This window comes from Quercus lobata, chromosome 11, assembly GCF_001633185.2.
Source record: "Quercus lobata isolate SW786 chromosome 11, ValleyOak3.0 Primary Assembly, whole genome shotgun sequence".
NCBI lineage: Eukaryota > Viridiplantae > Streptophyta > Magnoliopsida > Fagales > Fagaceae > Quercus > Quercus lobata.
Window position 1 is genome coordinate 31225974 of NC_044914.1, and position 20480 is coordinate 31246453.

General features: G+C 35.3%; 1 protein-coding gene across 1 annotated transcript; it reads left to right on the forward strand.

Moving 5' to 3' along the window:
• Positions 1 to 18961: 18961 nt before the first annotated feature.
• Positions 18962 to 20015, forward strand: LOC115968648 (zinc finger protein ZAT10-like). The gene has a single exon (XM_031088091.1). The coding sequence runs from the start codon at positions 19091 to 19093 to the stop codon at positions 19832 to 19834; it is 744 nt and encodes a 247-aa protein (XP_030943951.1). The 5' UTR covers positions 18962 to 19090; the 3' UTR covers positions 19835 to 20015.
• Positions 20016 to 20480: the final 465 nt, after the last annotated feature.

The following is a 20480-nucleotide window of genomic DNA, read 5'->3' on the forward strand; positions in this document are numbered from 1 at the left end:
ATAGGGTTGCCCCCTAGTCGTCGGTTTTGCCCGTCGTGGATTCTACGATGAAGTCAACTAAGGCTTGGGCCTTAATCGAAGTCCTCGGTCGGTACCGTATGTCGAATTCACTTAGCTCTATTGCCCATAAGACCAATCGTCTAGCGGTCTCTAAATTATCCATTGTTTTCCGAAAGGGCTTGTCCGTTTGAACCACTATGGTATGTGCTTAGAAATATGGCCTAAGCTTGCGGGTTGTTGTGATCAAAGCGAAGGCTAACTTTTCCATGGGGGGATATCTCTCTTCTGCCCCCCTTAGTGCTCGGTTGGTGTAGTACACGGGCAATTGTACACGGTCTTCTTCTCGGATCAGGGCTGAACTGACTACCGTGGGGATATGGCTAGGTATAAGAAGAGCTCTTCATTGGGTTTGGATGGACTTAGGAGTGGTGGGGACGCCAGGTATGCCTTCAACTCCTCGAATGCATTCTGACATTCGTCGGTCCATTTAAAAGCTTTCTTCAAAATTTTGAAGAATGGCAAGCATTTGTCCGTGGCCCGCGAGATGAATTTGTTGAGTGTTGTGACTCTTTCGTTTAGGCTTTGTATCTCTTTGACGTTCTTTGGGGGCTTATCTCTAGGATTGCTTGGATCTTATTGGGGTTGGTTTTGACACCCCCATTAGGATACCATGAAGCCAAGGAACTTTCCTGATGACACCCAGAACACACATTTGTTGGGATTGAGCTTCATTTCGTAGAGGTGAAGAGTCTCGAACGTCTCTCTAAGATCATTCAGGTGATGGTCCTCTTCTTTGCTCTTCACTAACATGTCATCTACATATACCTCGATGTTTCGTCCAATTTGTTGAACGAACATCTTTTTTACTAGCCTTTGGTACATTGCCCCCGCATTCTTCAATTCGAATGGCATGACCTTGTAGCAAAATAGGCCTTGGCTTGTGACAAACGATGTCTTCCCTTGGTCAGACTCCTCAAGCTTGATTTGGTTGTAATCGGAGAAAGCATCCATAAAGCTCAACAATTGGTGTCCAGCCGTCGAGTCTACAAAGAGGTCGATCTATGGGAGGGGGTAGCTATCCTTTGGATAGGTTTTGTTTAGGTCGATGAAGTTCACACACATCCTTCACTTCCCATATGCCTTTTTAACTGTTACTACATTGGCTAACCATTCGGGGTAGTAGACTTCTTTAATGAAGCCTACACCTAACAACTTATGAACTTCTTTAGCTATGGCCTTGTCCCTTTCTTGTGCAAAGACCCTATTTCTTTGTCGAACGAGTGGAAAGGATGGGGAGATGTTGAGCTGATGGACCATCATATTTGATTGATCTTGGGCATGTCCTTATGGCTCTAAGCAAAGATCTCCAAGTTGTCCTTTAGGAAAAGGATTAGCCCCTTTCGAACTAAAGGGTTGGCTTGCGTGACGATGCGAGTGATCCACTCTGCGTGTTCGTTGTCCAAGGAGATGGTTTCTAATCCCTTCATTGGTTCTACATTCACTCGTCGCTCCTCAATGTTCATAGTGGTCATTTGTTCGTCCATCTCCAACATGGCTACATAGCGTTCCCGAGCTGCCATCTGATCCCCACGGGCTTTTCCTATCCCACAATCCGTTGGGAACTTCAGCAGTAGATGATATATGGATGTGACTGCCCTTCACGTGTTGAGCGTTGGTCACCCGATGATGGCGTTATAGGCTGACGAGCAATCCACTACCAAGAAGGTGGCATCCTTGGTGATTTGTTGAGGATAGGTGCCGATGGTGACCGACAAAGCGATGGATCCGACGGGCATGAACTTTATTCCACCGAAACCTACTAGAGGGATGTCTGATGGCATGAGTTGTTCCCTATTGATCCTCATCTGTTGGAAGGCTGGATAGTAGAGGATGTTGGCTGAGCTTCCGTTGTCCACCAGGACTCGTCGGGTATTGAAGTCTGCAATAGCCAGATTGATCACCAAGGCATCTTCGTGGGGGTGGTGGACTTGTCGGACATCCTCCTTAGTGAAACTGATCACAGGGTCATCCATCCAAGTAAGCTTGGGTGAACAACTGGTGAGCTGGACATTTTGCTCCATCTGTAGGTAGGTCTTCCTTGCCTTTCTTGAGGATTTGATCATTGTGCTCCCCCGACGATCACTCTTATCTCTCCAAGTGGGGCCTTAGGTCGTTCCTCGACTCATCGGTTCAACTCTTGGCCCCTTGGTAGGTTTTCTCCTACTCTTTATTGCCCTACAAACCGTTGTAATTTTCCTTGTGAGGTCTTCTATCTATTGCTTTTAGGTCAGAGCAATCGAAGGTGTTATGCCCATAATCGCGGTGGAAGCGACAGTATTTATTCCTTGGACTTTTTTTTGGGTCGCCCTTTAGCTTATCGGGCCACGCCAAGGCGGGGTCGTCCCTAATCTGCATCAGGACTTGATTGAGCGGGACGTTAAGTGGAGTGAAATTGGTCATTCGACATGGCGGGGGCCTTGACCTTTGTTCGTCCCTTCTGTCACCTGTTCGGGCTACCTTCCTTCCCCTGTCCGGATGGGGGTCGTCTTGCTTTTCTCGTTTCTTCGATCCGTCCTCTCTAGCGGTTCATGTACTTTGTGGCTCGGTACAACATGTTAGGCATGGTCTTTAAATCATTCTTGTAAATAGAGAACAAAAAATTTCCGAATCAGAGTCCATTAGTAAAGGCTGTGACTAAGACCTTATCATTGGCTTCGTCGATCAGTAGTGCCTCCTTATTGAACCGAGTGACATATGACCTAAGGCTTTCGTCGTCCCACTGTTTGACATTAAAGATGCTTCCCGTGGACCTCTTGTGTCGTTGGCCCACAATGAAATGCATGAAAAAGAGCCCACTTAATTCTTTGAAAGTTGAGACAGAATTTCGGGCTATCTTGCTGAACTAGACTTGGGCTAGCCTTTTGAGTGTGGTGGGGAAGGTTTCGCACATGATCTCGTCTGGGACCCCTTGCAAGTGCATGAGGGTTTTGAACGACTCTAGGTGGTCGAGGGGGTCTTTCGACCCATCGTATGCCTCTACTTATGGCATCCTGAACTTGGCTGGTAGAGGGAAGGATGTGACCAGTGCAGTGAAGGGAGAATTGGTATGATGGACTAGTTCGTCCAAGCTAGTAGACACGTGACCCTTCAGGGCATTTATCATCATATCTATCTTCTCTTTCATCATTTGCATCACTTATGTCATGCGCAACATGTTGACTTCTAGCTCAAAAGGATGACTGGTATCCTGCTGGTCCCGTCTACTAAAAGCATTGCTTTCCTCTTGGTCATTCCTCTCTTGGTAATCATTCATTGGGGGACGATCATTTTCATGTTCGTTCCTTTCCTGTCCATCATTCTAATTGTTCGGCTCCCGATCATTCTGTTGCTCCAATTGTCGTTCCAACTAGTGGTTCTACTAAGTGAGCCGTTTAACCGTTGCGGCAAGGGTCTGCACCTATCTCTCCAATGCGTTGGGCGGGTTTTTGGTCTCTTGGTTGGCGGTGGCCATTGATCGTGTCAGACCATACAGCTTTTTGTCTTTGAAATGGTGATATGGTTTATCACTCATCCCCACAGATGGCGCCAACTAATGATGCACAAAAATCGTCAGTGAGTTGATTGTCCACAAACATGCCTATGGATGTATCTGAAGAACAAAAGAGAAGAACCAATCAAAGGGGACCGGTGGAATACTAGCTAAAGACCCTCTGAAGGTTAAGTTAGTGATAGAAGAATCTCCAAGAAATCAAGAGTGTAAGAGCTAGCGAGAATTTGTGTACCTCAAGAAAGGTAAGGTTTGTGGTTTATATAGTGGTATAGAGCTAACCCGAATCCCTTGGCATGGAAGAATTTCCTTGTAAAGAGAAGGGCCCCGAGATACTCGGGATTACCTTTCCATATATAAGAGATTTGATTGTGTGATTGGGCCATTGGTTGTGATGATGTATTAGATGTGTGAGTGAGCCCTACGCAAGCCCCATGGAAACCCTAGGAGATGGGTTGTCAGGATCGAGGATTACCTAATCCGTCGGCCCATGGGTTGATCTACCCTCTCAAGGTGGGTCTTCCATTTTAGTCACTCCTTTTGAGAGTTGGTTGAAAATTATCCCCATCAACAAAGAACTATATATACATACTGATTTATATAAATACCTCTCACTTTGACATGCATTCTTGATTTATGTATCACTTATTGTTTCATGATCTCACAAATCATTGAGACAAACAAGTGTGAGTATGAAGCAAATCACGTACCAAATCCTTTAGGTCAAACAAATCCGCCAACATCACACACTAAGTGGGCTCAAGAATTGGATTTCTAGGATCATCCAACACCTCAAACATTGGCTTGTGATCTAGGTAACTTTCAGCCTCCAAGTATTTGACCAAAATAGTAGGATCATTGTCCCGGGATCTAGGTAACTTTTAGTTAGAGCATCCAACCAAAACAGGTTGACCATACAACCGATTGCTAGAAAGATCTAATGCATTACGTACATATACTAACCCATAAAATTCAATGTATCTGCATGTTTAACATGACTTAAAATTAATTTGGAAATAGGTTTTCTTCATTCAAAACTAGTAGTATAGGCACTAAAAGAAAAAAATGCTTATTACAATAAGAAATTTGTTGCAATAACAGCTAAGTTGCTGTAATAAGGTGCTATTGCAATGTCAAAAAGTCAATGTGAGCCTTCTTGTTAGAGTTGATTCCTGTTGACTAATTACAATTGGAGAGGAGGGTCTCACTGGTAAAGAAGGCCTCTGTTGCCATTTATTTCCAGCTCTAGTGGGACTTTGCACAGTTTCGGATAGAGTTTGTAACACATTGGTCACAGCATCAAACTTTTGATGAATCTCACGTATTTCTTGTTCATGTTGATATGTAGTTCTTGAAATGGTACTAACTTTCTCATTGAGAGAAGCTAAGGATCGAGTTTCTATCATTATGACAGAATCAAGTAATTCTATCAAGAATTGAGAGCAATATAGGTAGTTTTTCAAGGGAACTAGGCCTTCTAGAGTTGAATAAGGGAAAAGGAAGTAAGAGAGAAGTAATAAGAAGAAAGTAGCATATTATTTCTGATCATCCCCTCAATTAAGATCTGTCCCCTTATATATGACTACAATTGCAGATAACTCTTCTATTATTCAGTTATACAAACTGTCACAGCCACTAACTAACTAATCTTGTAACTAACACACTGAAAGTTCAATTAGTATATAAAACACCTTGAACATTTAGACCCCCAATTTACAAATTGCCAATTCAAGCTTAATATCAAACAATTAATGTACGAAAAATGAACATAAGCTTAATACAGAATTGATAAACAATCTAAACCAAATAAAATCACATTCAGAGCAGAAATTAAATGGAAAAGATTAAGGGAAGAGAGATGCAAACACAAGGACAACACTTGATGTGTTATCGAAGAGGAAACCGAAGCCCTCGGCATAAAACCTCTCTGCCACCCTCCAAGCGGTAAACAATCCACTAAAGAATGTAGTTGGGATACATGAACAGCAGAAGACCCTCCAAGCCTAATATACCCAATGTACTTAAGCCCTCCAAGCTCCTACTCCAACGAGGTTACGTCGAACCTATTTCTTCTTTAGCTTGTCGGATTCTGCTACTTGACCATAGCATCTACCAATATGAAATTGGCCCTTCTTAACTGCTTCCCAAACACCAAATGGCCTCCTCACAGATATGGGTATGATGAGAAAAGGTTTTGGTAATGTACTCCTCAAGGATTTGACAATAGAGAGGAAGAGAGTAGAGGAATTTGAAGAGTCTTTATGTGAAGATTGTGGATGAATCAATCTTGTTTTTCTCTAGGGTTTCTCTCTCAAAATTCTCTCTGGAAGCTCTCAAAATATCGTGGGTATAAGGGTTTATATATAGTAGGGTGAGAAGAAATGTGAAAAGTCAGTTTTTCCCAAACAGGGTGTTTTGGCGACTTGACCTCATGACTGGGTTGAGTCACGAGTTCAAGTCGCGAGCTAACAGCCTGGCCAGCCTGGGACTTTTATCCTATAGTGCAACAGCTGGCGTGACTCTTTAGCTTCTGACATGCTTGGCACGTGTGCAATTTCTAGCAGCTAGCAAGCCGCGAGCCACCCGTGAGATCCAGTCGCGAGTCCTTGCTTCTTTGCACAATCTTGAGCATTTCTTCACACTCTCTCACACACTACCCTTACATGATTCCCACCTAAATACAGGGTTACTAATTGCTAAAATACAAGCAAATTTGGTACGGAATAAAGCTAACAAGATGGTTGATAAAATTCAACCTTACACACACAACTGTCATTTGTAACTAACAAAGAGTTGTCATAGAAACTAACACCTGAGCAACAATGGCCCAAACTGTCATTCCTGTCAGATTGGTCACCCATGTTTAATTCATTTTATTCCTAACTAATTAAAGGTTACGTTAAGGTTCCTAAGCTAAAAGGGTAAATCAATTGTCTTGAACCACAGACAGACTTAAGAATTCTATTACATGTGAAGAATGTGTTAAACACCCTTACAATGTCTATCCTAAGATGGTACATTCTTTTTCATTACATCCTTGATTTCTATTATTTAAAAGGTAACTCATTAATTTGGTAATTTGGCTTTTGAAAAAACATGTGACATGGATGTATGTTAACTATGTATAGCGGGTGAGATATATACAAATAGGTATATATTCATATCATTATTATCATGTGAAGTCAAAATGTGTACATATACTTGGCATGCGAGTGCACTAGAAGGATATATACATATGCATGCAAAAGTATATGTAGCATGTGAGACATGTACTACCAAAACATATATATAGCAAGTACATATGCCTAGCGTGTAGGAATATTTTTAAGTACATGTATTATATATGGAATTCAGCTACTAGCATGGGCATTTACACTTTTTAAGTAGGCCTATTTACGGGTTGGTCTGGGTCAGGTTTTTGCCCAACCTAGAACTGACCTAACCAGATCGGATGGCCAGAATTTCAACTCAACACAGATTGAAGTGGCTGATCGGATCAGGCGGATTCGACCTTCAACGGATGGCGGTTGGTTTGATCGGAGTTGGAGATCTCAAGATCGGCCAAAATTCGGCGAGTTAACGACAAAATCAGCAAAAATTCGGTGATATTTTCACTTGATTATTGCTGGATTTGGCGAAATCTCACTAGATTTGGCGAGATCTCGCCAAATCTGGTGGAGATTCCATGGATCTAGCTAAGATCTCGCCGGATCTAAAAAATTTCGCCGGAAATTGCTCTTTTGATCGATTCAATTGGGTTTCTTTGGGTTTTGGGGAGAAAACCCGCAAACCGACCTACGGTTTTCGGATTCTGGAGGCAAAGACCCGCCGTCGACTGTCACTGACATCGGGTAGGCCGATTCTCAAGCCGGATTGGACAGGTTGGTCGGGTGGGTCGGGTATCGGTTGCACTTGGACACCCCTATTTTTAAGTACATTTACTAATATATATGGCCATAAAATCCTTTTGCATGCACGAAGGAATCAAGCACCAAGAGCTTATTACCCCACCCGCTAGAAAGGAATTTATTAATATTTGTCAAGTAATTTCCATGCAAAAAAGACAAGAAAGTGAATGGTTAGTTTAGGCGTAGGGGAATTCGTTGGCATGTTTATTTTGTGTCCATGGACCCAATTGATTTAGATCATGGACATGGAATTTGGAAATTTTTTTTGGATTTGAGTAAAAAGGAATGTTATTTATTTATTTATTTTAATAAAAATGAATATTCCCTCGGATATTTTGGAAGATATTTATTTGAAAATCCAATGAGTGTTTTTTATGAAAATGAGATTTTCAAGAAAAAATGAGCTTTTGTTGAAATCTTGGAAAATTATTTTTTATGAAAAAAGAAAAAAAGAAAGTCATGTTTGGAGCCTTAGGCTCCAACTACAAATAGAAAGATGACATGTGCCTCATCATGTGCAATGACTCGGTTGATTGAGTTAAGTGAGTCATGAGCATTGTAAATGATAAAAATTAATGTAATTTTTCTATTGGTGGTTAGAGCCAAAAACTCTAAACATGTTTGAAGCCAAATTTTGTCTTATAGAAAAATGAAATTTCAAGTGCAAAGTTAGCTTTTATTTTATGGTTTAAAGAGAAATTATTCTAAAAATCATTTTTATGAAAAAGTCCCATGGTTGTTATGGATGAAAAGGATTTTGAAGTGAAAAATCCATGCAATTTTAGTTTAAGACCTCCTAAAAACGTATTCTAACTTCTAAGTTAATCTCATGGTTTTTTTCTAGAAAAAAAAATGAAGCCTTTAGTTTATTACCAGCCCAAACGTTACACAACCCATTATTTGCTGAGCTGAACCCCTGAATAAAATTTGCAAATGATCACCTTGGGCATCTCAAGTTTAGGTAGGCCCATGGTTGCCAATGAAGCATTTAGCCATTAAGGTCATGGGTTGGTCTTAATGTTAACTCTGGCTAGCCCAAACCGCAGCCATATGGAGACCATTGCTGCCGTGTGCATGACGAAAAATGGAGAGTATTGATGATATGGGTCAATAGTCAATAGAGTAAGTCTAGTCAATAACTGTACCATGGCCAACCCAGAAAAAGAAAAAAGAAAAAGAAAAGTCAAAGTAAAGTAAAACTTTTTCCTCTAAAAAAAAAAAAGTAAGTAAAACTTTATTTTGCATTGAAGTTATGTAAATGTCAGATATTATAAATTAAAAAATAGAGAGTTGACTCGAAATTTAAGAAGTTAAGTTTGAATAGTCTTCAACTAATTAAGATGGGTTGGTGACTTGGTCTAGTGTTGGTGAACAATCAAACTGTCATCATTTTAGCACTTGGTGGTAAATTGTTTAATTAAAAATTTATCCGTTTGTCTGAGTTTTTAGCTACTTGGATTTGCACACGGTTTATATTTGGTTCTTATGAACATACTCATCACATTCTAAGGAAATGCATTAATCTCTATGGAGGTCCATTCCATATTCTTTTGATACTTTACCAGAAAATGTAGTCAAATACCAATAATTTTGAAGGGACAAAGTAGAGAAATACCTTCAGTTTTTTCTTTTCTTCCCCATACAACAAAAGAAGCACATACTTATAAATCCATTGAAGAAAACAACTTCGTTACTTGAGTTTTAGGCTCGAAGTTGATCATATATACTACGCTAATTAGACTAGATTTTTTTTTATTTTTTATCATTAGGATAATTAAGCTAAGTTGCCAACAACCTTTAAGTTTATTGGCATATCCAACTCCTCCAATGAGATGAGCTCGAGTTCAAAAACCTACCAAACGAAATTTCATTTGGGCAAAGCCAAATAGGCACACATGTGGGACAGTCCATTAAAGACTTTTTTTTTTTTTTTTTTTTAAGAGATAATTATAATATGCTACTAACTTTGTAGTTCAAACATTTTTCTCCTTAGACTCTCAAGTACTTTATGTATGGAGAAATACTAATTCAACTACAAGACCCTTGACAACCCCAAAGACTTTAGTTCTAAGATTTTATTGTAACCTATTTAAATGTATTTATTTAGATAGACGTGATATACACGTCTAAGTGAAGATTAGATAATAATAATAAGATTGAGTGATTAATACAACATAGTTTGGCCTAAATTAATGAGTTAAATTTTTGGATTAAGTGGTGTCCTCATATATATTACTAGTTTTGAACACGCACCTTGTGCGAGGGATATTTTGATAATAAAGAAAGGTCAAGAAACATGTAACTCCCCTATCCAAAAGAAAAATAGAGAGAGCCATGTAGTTCAATACAATTGATTTGTTCTCTTTACATGGAAAACTTGGATTTGAACCCTCTCTCACTTGTTATAAGTGAAAATAGATTAGAAAAGATATAGAAGATCTGGAAAATAGAAGAGGCTTAGATAAGCAATATTACAATTGAAGAGGCTTATATAGGCATTATTATTTGAGGATATTGAGAAATGAAAATGAATATTAGACTATAAAATCAAAGAGGCTTACATAATACACTTGAGAACAAAAAGACTATAAGATCCTCACAATTTTTTAGCCCATCCATATCTCTAGGGGTAATACCATAATAGAGTAATTTCAAAGGAAGTACCAAACAAAACGACCCAAAAAAAAGAAAAAAAAACACCTTAACTTTCTTTAACCTATAATTGCTTTTAGAGGTAAAAAAGTAATTTACAGGCCATTGCACTGCAAACTTTTTCAATAGTATTAACCGAACAACAAAACCAGAAGACTCACAAAACTGCCATCTAAATGCAAAACAAACTCAAACTCTCCTTTTATATATATAATAATAATAATAATAATAATAATAATAATAATAATAAAAGTTGGGCTTAGACGTCGTGGTTGCACCACATGACTTCACCAAATTGTAAAAATTTTATTAAATTTTTAGATTTTTAAAGAACTAAAAAGGAATAGTATACTACCAGGACTCTAATTCATTCTTATCATTAAATAAAGTTAGATTCACATTATTTTTTTATTTGTTAGGATATATTTCTTAAATTAAGGGATAAAATTTAACATACAAAAATTTAATTTAGATAATATTTATCATCTAATTAACATTTTTTTTTTATTTGTAAGGATATATTTCTTAAATTAGGGGGATAATATTTAACATACAAAAATTTAATTTAGATAATATATATCATCTAAATTTTCAGAATTTTAATATTATTAAATTAATATTGTTTTATCAGAATATCAAGCTACAAAACTTGACTATTAAGGGATAAGCACAATCCAAATTCTTCAAGAGGTGATTAATATAAATCTATCTCAAGAAACAATATATATCTCCAATAATTTGATAATTTCTACATTGATGACATTTAAAATATATATCTCAAAATTCCTTATAGTTATTGACCACATTTTCTTTCTCTCCCTTTTTTTTAAATTTTTATATGTTATGTTATGTTGAATCAACTCCTTTTTTTTTTTTTTTTTTTTTTTTTTTTTTTTAATTCCAATTTTTATGAAATAAAAACAAACACATTGATTAGATATCTTTAATTTCAATAATATTTAAATGAATTATATTTCAAATGAAACTCTACCAATATATATAACCCTATATATCCTTTTTGAAGTGAAACTTATTTCAACATGTGAATGCTTAAATCCCATGACAATGCAGGTATGCATTCTTTCTTCTATTATTATTATTATTATTATCTTCATTTTGTTCATTTTCTTTAGTGTTATTATTGGTTTTTTGTCTTCATGTGATTTTAATTAATGAATTCAAAATATTCGAAAACATTGTCAAGTTTCTAAAGGCTTCTTCTTTGTTTTTGTATTTTGTTTTTATTAAATTGATTAGGTTTTGTGTATTGGTTGCATTTTGTTTAAACTAATTTTCTTAGCTTTGATCTAATTTATATGCTTAGGGTTAGGGTCTTAGAATTAATGATTAAATAAGGTTAGAATTAATAGATTAAATTTAACAATTTTCTTATTTGATTTTTATTTTACATCAAATTATCAAGATGTTCTACACGTGTATTCTTGAATTATCAACTTTAATTTTAATTTATAATATAATCAAGATTATATTAATTTTAGATTTATCAATTGTTAGTACTTTTTTAAAAAATAATTATCAATTTAAAATTCAATTTGGAATTATCAATTTAATTTAGTTTTAGGAAGAAATCTTACCCCTTATTTTAGTGAGATAATTATTTACACTTGATAATTTTTTCTTTTACCTTTATTGAATCTATTAAAATATATAATTATTTATACATTTATTTTATAATTTTTTTTATAAAACCGTGCAACGCACGAGCCTATAACTAGTATATATATATATATAGATAGAAGATATTAACTACTTAACAATAATCTTTCTTAAAAAAAAAAAAAAAAAAAAAAAAAACTCTATCCGATTGGAGTCTCTACCAAACTGTTCTCTGACTTCCCTCCCAAACAAGTGGGATTTGCAACCAATCACAAAAAAGTAACTCAAACACTCATTTGTTATGATGTATAAGTGACCCAATAATTATCATATTCTTGCCACATTAATTTTTAAAAAGTAAAATTTATAATAATATTAGTGATCTAAATTCTTAAGAATGTTGATACATATTGCTTGGGAAGGTTAGATTCTAGAGACTGACAAAAAAGGTTTATTAAATTTCTTCCTAGATCTCTTGAAGGTTCAATTTGATTGCCCAACAAATGGAAAACCGGGAGAGAATTTGACTATTCAAACCAAAATCCGAAACAATCTAATATTTCATACTATTAGATGGAATTAATTACGTAGGGAATGACTCAGCCTCACTCAAATGTTAGAAGAGCAAGTTACTTAGCAGACTAAGAAAAGAATCGAAATTTCATCCTCAGTTTCTTGGGAAATTTCCACTTGATTTCCAATAATAGAAAATATATATATATATATATATAGAGAGAGAGAGAGAGAGAGAGAGAGAGAGAGAGAAGAGAAGAGAATGAAACTTTAACTACTAAACCCAAAGTCAATATGCTAGATTATTATTTCACAAATTGGATTTCATTTTCAATTTAAAAATAAAAACGATTATGTGAGACATGATCTCATTCTCAGCAGCCTAGCTTACTTGTACCTTCTTTCACTAAAATGTTACAAATAATAAGGACAAGATCGGATCAAAAACTCAAACAAAACTTATTGTAAGCTAGTGTGTTTGTTAATTGCAACAAAGTGTGCCAAACTTTGACGGCACACTAAACTAAAGTGTTAACTTTGGCCACAAAGCTACGTATTCATTTCCCTGTAGTGATCCAATTGGCTCATTCCACAAGTTCAGTAACATGTTCGATTTCCATTGGTACACAGAATTGGAAAGACGTATGAATCAATGGAACTTTTGGTTTTTGGTTTCTTTCTCAAATCCAATCTTTTTACCTCATACATTATGCTTGAGCTTGAGTGGTTGAGCCAGAAAGATGATAGGAATTGGAATACGGTGCTTTATCTCGAAGAACCATTTTGATTTGTCATGACTGAGCATTCAAACATGACCCGGAATTCTTTTCAACTCAATTCTTTCAATTATTAAATATACACATTTAAAAAAAAAAAAAAAAAAAAAAAAAAAAAACTATGTTTGAGATAAGTAGGGAATATATAAAGGGGTTGGGGGGAAGTTTTTTATTATTTTTTATATCTAATGGTATGTTCGGATAAATGAAAGAAAGGGAGAAGGAAAAAACAAAAGTTTAAAATTCTTTTGTTTCTTAACATTAATAACAAATTGATAGTTGATAAGCATTTTCACAATTATATCCCTAACAACAAGTTATGGATACTTGGTTCAAATTCTATCCCCACTCCACTATTTTACCAAGGGATAAAGAAAAAAAAAAACCATAAAAGTAAAGTAAAATTTTAATTTAATAATTTTAATCAAATTAAGCTATTTATCTCCCTCGTTAAACTCCAAAATTGGCAGAAACTGCCATAAAAAAATACCATAAAAATATCCAACCCAACCCCCCCCCCCCCCCCCCCGGCGGAAATATTATTACCTTAATACCCTCTCTTTTGTGTCTAAATTACTAATTTAATCCTTCACTTATTAGAAAAATTTTAATTTGTTCCCTCGGTTCTTATCGTATTAATTTAGTTCATCAACTTTCAGAATCAAATCTTAATTAGTTCTTACGTCTCATAAATGTTTAAATTTTTAACAAAATTAATAATTTATATACATTTTTCATAATATCATATAATTTCGTTAAAGTTTCAATAGAATGAGGGTTTATCAAATTTATTTTTGTTTTAAAATTTGAACGATCCAATTGACACAATTAATAGTTTAAGAGACCAAATTAAACTTTATAAAATACTTAGAAAACCAAATTAGTACTTTAATAGCTTTTTTTCCATCTCACGTTTCCTCCAACTAGGTAGGAAAAATAGTATATATTCTATCTTTTTAGTGGTCTCTATTTTCTCTCTATCTCCTTGTATCAAAACATCAACCCCCCGGCCCCCAACACACACACACACAAGTCAAGATCCCCTAAGTCAAGAGCAAAGGACCTCATATTAAATTGCCTACCCTAGTATGGTAGGGTGAGTGATTGACAAGTTATCCGCGTGAAGATGAAGATGAACATAACAATATCCAAATCCATACAATAATTGGATCTAGTATTTTTGTGCACTGGATCCGTTGAGATGTGGATACATATTAAATATTTGACACATCCACATTTCAATAAAATATGATGCACAAAGCCGTGGATCCAAGTCGAATCCTCTAAAATCAGCCAATATTTGATAAAAACACTCATTCTTAAATTATTTATTTCAAAATTTTAGAAGAACACAAAATTCTTAAGAGCTACCTAACCACAAAGATTTAAGGCAGCCTAATTCATAAATGCTTTATGTCCAGAAAAATATGGGTGAAACCAAACCAAACCAAATTTAGTAGGCCAATAAGTCTAAATGCACAAATAATTTGACAAAAAAATTCACACCGGTCTAATTCGCAAGCTGTAAATGATGAACAAAAGAGTGGTGTCAATGATAAATCTAAACGAAAACCAATAAAAATTTGTCAACTCAATTATTATTATTTAAAAAAAAAAACTGTAAAAATTGTTATGTTTATACCAAGGGAGTCAAGCTCGTACAAGATGCTATATCAGTTTAACCAGTAAAATGATATATTTCGATACCGATCAATACTGATGTACAGTTTATAAATATATATATATATATATATATATATTTATATATAACATTGCCATAAAATATTACCTCAATTCAGAATAAATTATTCATGATTTTAGACTTTAGACTTTAGCATACAAAGAAAATAAATAATACTAATAAGTTAATGCAAATAAATTATCATTTTATCCTTACAAAAATTTAAAAATTACAAAATTGGAGAGAAAAAAGGAGCTTATTTCTATACCGATTGGTATACCTGGCCAAAACGCATGAAATCGACCACACCAATATTTAAACCGATACGAAAAGTTAACGTTTTGATGTACATACTGATGATACGGCCTGACATGGTACAGACCACCTTCGCCTCTACTTGATAGCATTAGCACTGGACCAGTAAGCAGTATCACAGTATCACTACAATTCTCAAGTGTGAATTGGGACTGGATATGAAGTAGTAGTACGTGGCAGAATAGATTACACTTGGCAGTGTTAGAGAGACTCCCAACGAACGGCTTTGATGTGATTAATTAAATTTCAATTGCTTGTGGCTTGCGAGTTATGCCAAATTGCCAATTGCCAATTGCCAAACCCAAAACCATCATGTGAAAAAAGACACTTATACTGACACACGTTAGTTTTTGAAAGAGAAACGTGTTGCTTCCCGAAGCTTGACGCTTGGGGACATACCATATGGGTCGGTGAAGCTACTTCGATAGTCTAGTGTTGTAGTACTTTTTTTTTTGCTGAATCTAGTGTTGTAGTACTTTGCTCAGTTGGATAGTTCATTTGACATTGATATGAGTTCATTTGTGAATATATATTAAAATAAAAGTGCAATTAAAGTGTTAGGTAATCCATTTTTATTATTAATAATATGATATTTATTTGGAAAATAAAAGGATGATTTGAATCTTATATTTTCTTTAATATCATAAGATAAGGTGACAATTAAATTAAAAAAAAATATATTTTTTGTTTCATTTTGGGCAAGACTTAGGTGCTGTTCCTTAAATTCTTCTCTTAAAATTTTGCCACTTGGATTTTTTTAATGATATGAAAGTGCATTTTTTAGTTAAGTAGTCACATGACTGAAATCTTAAGAGCATCTTCAATAGGCTCTTTAAACACAAAATATAGAGAGTAAACCCACAAAATGACACTCCAACAGATTCTCTATACCTGAATTTTTTTTTTTTTTTTGGCTCATGAACAGTAGCTCATCAACTTGATGAACTACTGTTCATTCTTCAAATATTTTTTTTCTATTATAATAATAAGGTATTAAATAAAAAAAAGTTGGAAGATGTATAGTTGTTAAAAAAAGAATAAATAATGAATGAAAAAATAATATTTAAATGAGATAGAGAATGAAATAGAGAATTTGTTGGAAAGTGTAATTGAAAAAGTGAGTAGCTAAAAGGTGAAAGTCATTGTTCATTCTTTAAATAGTACAAAAATTTGCCTAATCTGCTGAAGATGTTATAAGAGAGGAATCTAAGTACAGCACTTAAGGTACTGTATCTAAGTTTTGTCCTTTCATTTTAGTCGCAAAATATTATTACGAGTAATGGCATTTGTTTTTAAGGGAAATGCTAACGAGTGCCCTTAGGGCACTGATTAAAAATCTAGTTAAAGAAAATTTTAATGGGAAAAGAAAAGAAAAAAAACAATTAATGTTTTGACAGTTTTTTTCATTTTCTATAAAAATGATGTCAAAATTCTTTTTTAACTGGATGTTTAACCAGTGCCTTAAGGGCGCTTGTTAGCATAATCCTTGTTTTAACATACCAAGGATGTTTCTCGCTATTTTCATTATTTTATTATTATTAGGCTTTAGCTAATAGCAATTCAAATTTTGTAGGAGCTCATTTGGTTAGACTTTTTGCTTTTTAATCTTGAAAATGTAACTTTTTACATTTTTTTAAAAATAAATAAATAAAGTAATACATAAAAAATTATAACTACATCCACTTACTCCATTGATAAATTTCTTAATAATTTTTGTTGGAATGTATAATAGTAAATTTTCACAATCTTTTTTTATATTAGTATATTAACTTTTTTTTTTTATTCACAACTTTTAAAAACTCTAATCTTAAAATATAATTGTATTAACAAATAAACAAATAAGCTTTTCAATTTAAAAAAGAAAAATGGGAAAAAAAAGAACATTGTGAGACTGCTTTTTCTGTAACACTCAGGCCCAAGGATACCGGGCCGAATAGTTGTAGTTTGGTGGTCCGGGTTTTGATTCACGGCAGCTAAAGGGCTATTTAAGAATCAAGTGGTGCACAGGGCATGCTTCCTACAATACATACAAACTAACAAACAAGGATATTTGTATTGAACAACAAATCAAAACAACAAAGTAAATGCAGATAACAAAATAGTAAAAGTACAAAGTAACGGTTAGGGATCCTTAAATCAGTGGAAAGTATTTCATTGAATTTTCTTTATTATGATTACAGTTCACTCACTAAGACGTGATATAAGGTTCAAGCAAGCTCAAAAATTACAGTCTTAAATGGTTATTCTCATCTTTAAGACTTGTAAAGTTTGATTCTTTTTAAATCCGAGTATGTGCTATAGTGGCTTTTTCTAGGATACCGGGAAGTAATTTTATTAATTTTCTTTGAGTTTTCTCTCATTGACAGAATTTTATCAATGGTTCTCCCGTTTTCAAATTCTTTGCCCCTCTTGGCTATCCTTCCCCTCTTTTTATATTGATATTCTGGAGTCCTAGGGGAACTATTGATTTCCCTGTTTTGCCCTCTGGTCACCAAGGCATGTATTGTGCCCATCGCTCAGCAGGCTCAGTTTCCCTGTTCTTCATCCTTTTCTTCCTTTTAGTTTTATTTCTTTGAAAGTTCATGGATGACTACCTATTTCGGAACATGCTGAGGTCACACCTTTCTCGATCCAATTTTTGGCAGCTCTTCTTCTTTATCTTTTTTCTCAAACGGGCGGAATCCCATTCTGCCGGTTTGAAAGTCTTCCGCTGCTATTCCCTTTTTTATACCTCTTCATTCTGGTTCCCCGAGGCGCTACCCACTTGCGCCATGAGAGGTCACTGATTCTTTCCCCTTTTCTTGTTGGGTCGTTTGGCGCTTGAGAAGGACATTGCTTCTCCTCTGTTTCTTATGTTTCTTTTTTGTCTTTTTCTTTCGAACTGTCTTAATCTTTTGTTGACTGTGCTTACACGCCTAGGGGGATCCGAGCCTTTTGGTGGTCTTTAAGGATCTCGGCTCGGCTTTCTTCTTCAATCTTCTAGCATGGGCTTATTTTTTTTTTTTTTTTTTTTTTTTTTTTTTTCATAAGCTTCTGAGCTTCCCTTTTTTCTTCTTGATGCTTTTTTTTTGGGCTTCAAGCCTCTTGGCTTACTAATTCTTTTTTTTTTTTTTTTTTTTTTCGTGGCTCCCTTGCGCTTATTTCTTTGGGCTTGGATACTGTGACTTTTTAGACCTCAACAAACACAAAGGCATTCTAAGATGCAAACAAGATATCTTTTTGAAAATAAAATAACACACTTGAAAATTTCATGAATTTATATTATATATATTAAAACCCCTGTAAACGTCACACTATACTATACATATATTTAATCCTTATTTGGAAAAGTCACAATTACAAAAATTTATGAATAATTCAAATACAAAATGATAGTATTTAAGGTAAAATAAAAATCTTGAAATTATCTTAATCTAATATCTTAACTCCACGTAATGTATTGTCCCCCCATCTCATATTCATCAATCTAGACAGATCATAGATATAGTAGCTAGCTAGGACAAAATTTAACTATCACAACAATGAGCAGCAGAAGCGTCTAAAGTCTAAACTAGTTGAGAATCAATCCAAGGCAATAGAAAATAGAAATAGAATAGAAGCGTGTTAAAAAGAAGCGTGGTTTACACGCACTTAAAGACCCAAAGTCGGCCTACTATAACTATACCTATTTATTATTAATTTAATAATAAGAAATTAAAAGTATACATATCTAAAAGGGTGTGTGTGTGGGGGTTAACTAGCGCAGGCGTACCATAGTTTTGACTTGGAAGAAGTCTTCTCTTCTCTCCCAAAGCTCACTCTCCTCTCACCTCTCTTTTGTTGACCCACCAACTCATCTAAACCAACCCAACCCGACCCAGCCCTTAATTTTCGCTCTCTCTCTCTCTCTCTCTCTCTATATATAATATATATATATATATATATATATATATATACACACACACACCACAAAGCAAATTCACACAACACTACTCACTCTTTCTTTCTACTTTCTAGTTTCTACACACAAAAGAGAAAAGAAAAACACTTTCTTTGTTTCTAAGAAATTACCCATCTCTATCTCCTTTTTTAGTCTCGAACTATGGCCTTGGAAGCTCTGAATTCTCCAACTACACCCACTCCTTTCAGCTTTGAAGACATGGAACATCAACAATACCCAGAGCCATGGGCGAAAAAGAAGCGCTCAAAGCGACCCCGTTTTGAAAACCCAACTACAGAAGAAGAGTACCTCGCTCTTTGCCTCATCATGCTAGCTCGTGGCGGCGGAGACGCTGCCACCACGTCTACCAGTGAGCCGCCGACTCTGAAACTTTCATACAAGTGCAGTGTATGCAACAAAGCGTTCCCTTCTTACCAAGCTCTCGGTGGACACAAAGCCAGCCACCGTAAATCCGCCGCCGAATCATCCACCGCCACTGCCGCCGCCGCCAACGAAAACAACAACCACCACACGTTGACTTCTTCCACTTCTGGTCGGACCCACGAGTGTTCTATCTGCCACAAGACTTTCCCCACTGGTCAAGCCTTAGGCGGCCACAAACGCTGCCACTATGAAGGCGGTAACTCAGCCAACAGCAACAGTAACAACACCGTCGCCGCCGCAAGCAGCGGTGTCACTTTCTCTGAAGGCGGTGGATCCACCCAAAGCCACCGTGACTTTGACTTGAACCTGCCAGCCTTGCCTGACTTCTGGACCGACAAGAAAATCAGTACTAATATTCATCAGCTTTTGGTGGAACAAGAAGTTGAATCTCCTTTGCCAACAAAGAAGCCACGATTGTTCTTGATGAGTCAAGAAGACATGATTGTTTCTTCACAAGATTGATTTCTTGGATTGGATTTTTCTTTTTTTTAGGTCTTTGATTGTTTTAGGGAATTTTTATTTTTTATTTATTAATGAATTGTTTCTGTACAGTGAATTTGTTCATTGATTGTGAAACGAATCACTGTTAATATCTCAGTTATGTTCATCATTTATTTATTAATTCAATATTGATTCATTTATTTATTCCATATAATTATTGTATAGCATATCTTTTTAGGTGAATGAAATTTCCTCTTCTATTTTATTTAATGGTTTAAATGATTTAATTATATACGCAATTAAGACCTCTTTCACCTAAGGGAATTAATAAATTAGTAGATTAATTTCTATAAATAGCAAAATTTATTTACAAAATTTATTTTCATCTACTTTTATAGAGAACGTGTTAACGTGGCATGCAGAGCTGACCGACCGAGTGATTGACTTTAGCTGGACTAAGTCGACTCTCTCTCTCTCTCTCTCTCTTTTTTTTTTTTTTTTTTTTTTTGAGTGTGTAATATTATATTATTAGGGAGTTTGATTTTTCATTGCTGAAATTTCAGTAGGAGGAGGTGTTGCCGCGTGAACAGCGTGTAGGTACAGCAGGCAAACTCATATGGTGATATTGCATGTCTTTTAATTAATGAGTCTCTAAATTTGTTTATTT

Excerpts from the sequence above, each read along its gene's own strand:
- LOC115968648 (XM_031088091.1), top strand. The coding sequence starts at position 19,091 with ATGGCCTTGGAAGCTCTGAATTCTCCAACTACACCCACTCCTTTCAGC.